Genomic DNA, 7,666 nt, shown 5'->3' on the forward strand with positions numbered 1-7,666 from the left:
TATTGGATTGAATCGAGTGAAACCGAAATACAGCACTAAATATATTGATCAATTAATTACTTTTTCAAGGGGATTTGTGCTAATTAAAACTAATAAAGATAAAATTAGAAAATGGATTAAAACTAATAAGAATAAGTGTGTAGAATGATCAAGTAACAAAGGGTTAGAAGAAATCGGGATTATAAGATCTGGCCGAGTGATAGTGTTTGAGGTGACCGGATCATAAAACGATTGTCAAGTGTTCAAGGTGGTCGGTTCAACTTTATAGTAGGAAGAAACTGCGTAAATTAATTGCGGACTAAAGATTGACTCTCTAGGCTCATGTAATATAGTCAGTCCGAAGTTCCGGAGAACGTTATCAAACAAAAGATCCAATCTATAATTAACAAAGGGTTAAGAGGAAGGTTCGGTGTCGAAGTGTCATGATTGAAAAAAGATAATCGAAATGCCAATATTGCACTTTTTATTAAAGATAATTTTTTATTGGACCCACAAATCTTAAATATGTTAACCACTAGGTGATGACAAAGATAAAGCAACACACATGCAAATATCTGCTCTCCCGCACTACCAATATATAAACACACTCCTACTTGAGATTTCTTCACATCCATCCCTTCTGCGCTTCCCATTCCTATGAAACCCTAATCACTTCAACATAAACCCTTATATTCTCTCTCTCTCTCTCTAGGGTTTTGTTTTTGTGAAAATGGAGGGTTACATGAGGAAATGGTATATGGTTTTTGTGGGGTTAATATTTGGATTGATGTTGGGTTTTAGGGTAAATGGGGCCCCGCAAGTTCCATGTTACTTCATCTTTGGCGATTCTTTAGTCGACAATGGAAACAACAATCGTCTCGTTTCTCTCGCGAGAGCAAATTATTTCCCCTACGGTATTGATTTTCCCGGCGGCCCGACCGGCCGATTCTCCAACGGGAAAACCACCGTCGATGTTATCGGTAAGCTTCCTATTTAGGATTCGTAATTTTGATTTCTAAGTAAATATAACTTGGATTCTCAAACGCTCCTTGGAGGACCACTCTCAATTATTTCAGGAAAGATATTTATTGTTCAACATTTTGTTCCATTAAACAGACATATGTCGATACATTTACGTGGGTACAGACAGTACACTTGGTAATGGATATATTCGTCGTTTAGTAATAACAAATTATTTTCCATTAAAAGTCAAAGATATTTTGGTTAATTATTACAAATTAAATTATATGATGGATCTAAAACGATCATGACAAAGCGTACGTCCTAGATTCGAATGAAGTTCTAAGCTTTGACACTTTGACATAATCTTGACTCTTATCTAGATCAAGTGACTATGATGTTATAATCCATTCATCCAAGATACATACATATATATATGTATATATATATATAAAAGTCAAATTTAATCAAATATGATCTACTCATTAGTTTATTTATTGTTGACGTGATGAAGCTCAACTACTTGGATTTGATGGCTACATCCCTCCGTACAGTGCCGCGAGTGGCCGGCAGATACTTTCCGGCGTCAACTACGCTTCCGCTGCTGCCGGAATCCGAGAAGAAACCGGCCGACAATTGGTACAATCATTCTTACCCTATCAAATCTAGCACAACTTTTACTCTCTTTGTCGTATTATGTCCGAAAGATTGAATCTCTTTTATGCTTTGGTGAAGGGACAAAGGATTAGCTTTAGTGGGCAAGTCCGAAATTACCAGAACACGGTGTCGCAAGTGGTGAATCTTCTCGGCGACGAGAATACGGCGGCCGACTATCTAAGGAGGTGCATTTACTCGGTCGGATTAGGGAGTAATGATTATCTTAACAACTACTTCATGCCCACGTTCTACTCCTCGAGCCGACAGTTCACTCCCGAGCAGTTCGCCGATGATCTTATCAATCGGTACAGCCAACAGCTCAACGTACGTTTTCTCGATCTCGATCTCGATCTTGAGAATTCTCTTCGTGTTTGTCCGATTTCAGATACTTAATGGAAGATTCTGTGAATTCGATTTACGTGTTCTTGTTTCAGGCTCTGTACAATTACGGGGCGAGGAAATTCGCGTTGATAGGGGTCGGAGCCATCGGCTGCAGCCCGAACAAGCTGGCGAACAGCCGCGACGGAAGGACGTGCGACGAGAGAATAAACTCGGCCAACCAGATATTCAACAACAAGCTCCGATCCCTCGTGGACCGCCTCAACAACAACCTCCCCGACGCCAAATTCATTTACATCAACGCTTACGGCATTTTCCAAGACTTGGTTAACAACCCCTCTGCCTACGGTACATTATATTATACGTTTCTAACCCGTATTTTACTTTTGAATACACAGTCAAAACCGACAGACCACTGACGTTGACCAGCATGGTCTTAGAGTTGACTTTTCTAAACCATTACTAGTAGTAATTAATGAGGGTGGGTAATTCGAACAATATATATATATATATATATATATATATATATAAATCGAATGAGTATATAATATTCCAAGACTTGATTAATAACACCCATCTGCCTATGGTACGTTATATAATACGTTTCTAACCCATGTGTATATTACTTTTGACTAACACTTTGGTCTAAACCGACAGACCAGGCGTTGACTAGTGTGGTCGTAGAGTTGACTTTTTCTAAAAGTAAAATCCATTTTTTAAAATATAATAAAAAAATAATCAGAAGATTATTTAGAAAATAGAGATTATTACTAATGAAAACGAGTTTGAATCAAAACCAGGCTAAAAACTAATTATAAAACCCACATGAGTATAGTTATTTAAAATTCAAAGTAGTAATATATATATATATATAGTCTAATCTGATCTGAACCTAATTCAAACCATTCAGAGATATAAACTCGAAATTAATGAATATAATTTTATAAAATATATATATATATATATAAATAGCTAAAATTTCTTTTAAAAAAATAAATATTTTTATTAATAAAAACGCGTTTGAACTGAAATCAGACCGAAATCTGTTCGAACTAGTTTTAACGTTGTTTTTTTTTTTTGGTTGAAAAAACCGAACTCATAACGTAACCAAAATATCAAACCCTAGTAGCATTGACAAAATGGTAATGCATATATGCAAATTGAGAACTAAGAACTTGAATTTCCGATTTCTCTAGGGTTTCGGGTAACGAACGCGGGATGCTGCGGTGTCGGGAGGAATGGCGGTCAGATCACATGTCTACCGGGACAGAGACCTTGCCAGAGCCGGAACGCATACGTCTTCTGGGACGCGTTCCACCCGACCGAGGCCGCGAACACGATCATAGGCCAACGATCGTACCGTGCTCGATCATCTTCCGACGCTTATCCCTTCGATATCTCAAGGTTGGCTCAACTTTGAACGCATACATAAGAACAATGCGTGTGTGTGTTTCACACAAGTTGAGCTCATGAAGATTAATTACTATCACCAAATGTTTCCGTATCTATTAATCCGAGAATGTCCTAAATTGTGTATTCCGATTGTATTGCGGTTAATTTGCATAACCGGTACGCTATCTATTATAATTTCGGTTTTTCGGAATTACCAAATAAATTGAAAATGATGTTACACAATGTTTTTTCACAGAACCTGATTATATCTTATAGTTCCGTACTCATCTAATAGTTCCATACTCGGTTCAAGGGAAAGGTGCGTTACGGTTCATCTCGACAGGGACGATATCGAGTAGGAAACACTTACCGTGCTGTTTCCAGTAATCGGCCATCGGGTTAATCCACTCGGGTTCCGCTATCTCCGCCCTCCGATGCTTCAATTCATCGGTTGAAATCTTATACTTCTCATCCCGGCTCTTTACGAGCTCAGGCCTGATCACCCCTCGGTCCACGGCCTGTGGCGACATCATCAGCTCGGGCGGACCAATCGGTAGCTTATCGCCTAAACACGCGAGAATACCGAACGGTAATTTAAAACCGAATTCCTTAACCGGGTCATAACCGGATTTTCTTGATACCGATCGGTTTAGGGTTAATACCTCGGTCCACTTGCCAAGTGCACCAAAACTTGCCGTATGTCTTGGCGATGTTATTGAGCTCGGGAGCGACTAACTTTTCGGGCATTTGCGGATAAATCCAAGCCCCGGACTTGACCTCGTAAGCGTGAGAGTGCCATAGCTTTTGCTCGTCTTGCGGTAGATTTTCGTATAACCGATCCGAAATTATATATTCAATCCCTGCAAAAAAAATGTTATAACATTCGGATTCTAATGTTAGAAGAAAGATACATCGTCTTTGATGCACACGCGAATAAATAATTCATTGAATTTCATTCTTCTTGGAAAATTTTGTATAATTGCATATATATATATATATATATAGTAAATTATATAATTCAACGGATTAAATCCATCCTCTGTAAATTATATAATTCAACGAACAGTAAATTACACTGGGTAGAAATGGAAAGGGCGATTTAATCATGGTATCAATCGGTGCAATATCTTTTATATATTCGTAATTAAATAAACGTGATGGTGAATAAGCAAATTAATCCAAGTGAACGAAAGAGATGCCGACAAAGATTGAGATTTTCTGTCCGAACGGTTTATTTCCATTCACCCCTTAAGAAAAACCAGAATCATTTTTTTTTTATATTTAATAGATATGGTTTTAGACTTTTTAGATGACTTTTTAAGATAGTTTTAATTTTAGCCTTAATTGAAAATACTCCCATTATAATGAGAATATAATTTAATGATGGTATATATGTGTTTTTTTTATATTTTCTTAAAAATTGGAAAAAAAATCTAAATGACATAAAGGGGGGATTAAGTTTCGTGCAATCTCCGTTACAAAAACATGCAAAATTAAAATTTAAAATTTAAATCGAAATAATTAGATAATTATTTACCGATGAGACGTGCGCCAGAGGAGTCGGAATCGTAGACGGCGGACTGGAGGAAATCGGAGTTGAGGCGGTGGAGGAAGTGGTGGGTCGAGATCTGACGTGGCATATCTCCGCCGTAGATTGAGAAGGTGGAGACGTGTTGGTTCATTTGCTTCACCGGTCTCCGCCTCTGCAGAATCATCGTTCCGACATCCACCACCGTCGTTCCGACCGCCGTCCGGTCTCCCGGAGGGATCTTATCCTCGCCGGAATCCATATCTCCGACCAAGAATCTCCTTTTTCTTCTTATTGGTTTGGGTTTCAATTTTTTTTTTTTGGTTAAGTGGTGTTTTTAACTTTTATTGAGATTTTTTTTTTGTAGTTTTTTGTTTCGTGTCGTTGTGCATGTTAAACGAAGAACGTGGCCATTTAGCAAGAGACCGTGTGTTGAATATTTATTATTTACTTTTATTCTATAAAATCTTATTAAAGTTTTTTAACCAAAAAAAAAATCTTATTAAATTTAGGATGCAGTTTGCAATGGAGACACCGGCTCTGCCCTAAGCCAAATAGCCCAGATTTGCTTCGAATAGCCACATACGAAGAAGAGATGATCGATCGATTCGTCTGCTCCATCACATAGTAGACATCGCAACATCGTGTTTGGATTCCAGGATGCTATTCGATCCCTCGTAGGTAACCTGTGTCGTATACTCAAAGAGAAATCTGTATGGGATCTAAATTCTCAGTCCAAAGGAAGCTGTGTGGGATCTAAATCCTTTGGACCGAGAATTTGTATCCAAATCTTCAATGGAATGATAAATTGAAAACAAAAAATTAACAAGATATGGTTATAAATGCACCTCGGCTACTCGAGTTTTTAATGGATTCTGTTGGTCCGAGGAGGGGACAACAATCTCGTCGATTTAAAAGGCTCGGGGTGTCGCCAATTCCAATCTATTGGCCGAAATCAAAACCCCACGGGTTATCATTTCGGTTTTAGGGGTTCGATTTTATTAGATTTCAATTCGATTGATTACAAAATATGAAAATGTCAAGATCAAAACCCATCTACCGGATCTCGATTGATAGATATGTATGGGTCCGACACAAAAGCAGTTACCATTCGATTTGGAAATATTTATTTCCAAATTCGATTGCTTATCCACATTTATAGTCTTTAACATATAGAGATTGATGGGGACAGAGCTCTAAGAGAGCAGTCCAATAGGCGTATAACGCATGATGCGACGAGCACACGGTATTCTTTAGTAAAAGGCGAAAGAATAGTTCGCTTTGTGCTCATCGCACGGCTCCGTGATTTGAGGAGCTTGCTTTTCAACTCATTAAATGGCCGTGACTCCGCTATGTATGTGTTAATATTTCCGATGTGGGACATAAATAATAGATATAATCGACTGGGCCTTCAATGGGCCTAATTTGGACGGCCCAAGTAAAAATAGGCTTTTTAACCAGAGTGTATAGCTCCATATGCTCTTGTTAACGTTTGAATCCCACGTATTTCAGTTATGCCTCCGTACAAGAGTAACGGTATGACCGTACAAGTTTTCTTTTTCTTCTCTTAAAAAGAGTTTATGAAATTTGATGAACATATACGTATTACATATACACGTACGCACGTCATGATTTAATTCTTATTATTTTGTGCATGTGTGTATATATATAATATATGTACAAGTTTCAGATTTTTTGGACAAAACGCTTTGTTACACGTTTTTATTCGCAATAGGACTTTCAAGGTTTTACTCGTTTCAACGTTAATTATTTAATACAATCTTTAACAACAAAAAAAAAACATTAACTATTTTCAAATCAGAGTCAATTAGATTGTGGTTTGGATTTTGAAATTGATGAGGGTAATTGGAATCAAATCGAAGTTTTATTTTGGTCATATGGTTATTTAATCTTTTGTCTCCTCCTCCAAAACTCTAATCTCACAAATCTCTTGACTTAGAGAAATACGTGGTTTTGAAATTGGTGCCATCTACTTAAACTTCATTTAAAAGTATTTGTGTACTCTGAGATACCAAGATTAGACTAATGGTAACGACAATTAGGGATGACTTGTTTGATTCATAACCAAACCATCGAATTAAATTATACATAATTGTTCGGTTATTTTGATTACTAACCGAACAATTAGGTTTCCGAGGACGCACTTATTGGAAAACAGGCGACACCACGATTGCCACATGGAACCTCAAGAAACTGCTCCGAACTAAAGGATGAGATAAGGCAGTTTACTAAGGTTCAGCTGGGCAATGGTGAAAGTATATCTTTCTAGTTCGACAATTGGCTTAGTGTTGGACCGTTGATTGACTTCATCGGCATATCGAGTCCGAGACTCACGAGGATGAGTAAAACAACGAAAATAATTGATGCATTCCGTAACGGCCACTAGAATCTGCCAGGACAAGGAATGACAGAATACAGCAATTGCACATCATTCTCTCATCGATGGAACCACCAAGTATGGCCAGGGGACAAGACATTTATCTTTGGCGGCACAAAGACGACGACTTCCAAATGACGTTCAACGGAAGACAAACATGGAGGCAGAACAGGCGACAAAATCAGACTGTTCAATGGCACGAATTGGTCTGGTTTAAGGGAGCAATTCCACATTACTCTTTCATTCTATGGCAGGTACTGCAACAGAGACTGCCAACGGCAGATAGGGTGGCACAGTGGGGAATACAAGGGCCTAGCAGTTGCATCTTGTACTGCAAAAATGTCGAATCTCATACGCATTTGTTCTTCAAATGCGATTACAGCTCCACATTATAGTTGTCATTTGCCGAAAAG

The 7,666-nt window shown here is 38.1% G+C and overlaps 2 protein-coding genes across 2 annotated transcripts; one reads left to right on the top strand and one right to left on the bottom strand.

Moving 5' to 3' along the window:
* The first annotated feature begins 599 nt into the window (after positions 1–599).
* On the top strand, positions 600–3,570 carry LOC104820628 (GDSL esterase/lipase At1g29670-like). The gene is made up of 5 exons (XM_010551142.1): positions 600–959; positions 1,454–1,578; positions 1,675–1,920; positions 2,031–2,283; positions 3,132–3,570. The coding sequence occupies exons 1-5, from the start codon at positions 710–712 to the stop codon at positions 3,353–3,355; spliced, it is 1,098 nt and encodes a 365-aa protein (XP_010549444.1). The 5' UTR covers positions 600–709; the 3' UTR covers positions 3,356–3,570.
* Positions 3,515–5,179, bottom strand: LOC104820627 (oil body-associated protein 2C). Its single transcript, XM_010551141.2, has 3 exons — positions 4,865–5,179; positions 3,990–4,187; positions 3,515–3,892 (listed from the first exon to the last, which is right to left on the bottom strand). Exons 1-3 carry the CDS (start codon positions 5,115–5,117, stop codon positions 3,636–3,638), a joined length of 708 nt encoding a protein of 235 aa, XP_010549443.1. The 5' UTR covers positions 5,118–5,179; the 3' UTR covers positions 3,515–3,635.
* Positions 5,180–7,666: the final 2,487 nt, after the last annotated feature.

The sequence above is a fragment of the Tarenaya hassleriana genome, unplaced genomic scaffold (genome assembly GCF_000463585.1).
Source record: "Tarenaya hassleriana unplaced genomic scaffold, ASM46358v1 Cleome31, whole genome shotgun sequence".
NCBI lineage: Eukaryota > Viridiplantae > Streptophyta > Magnoliopsida > Brassicales > Cleomaceae > Tarenaya > Tarenaya hassleriana.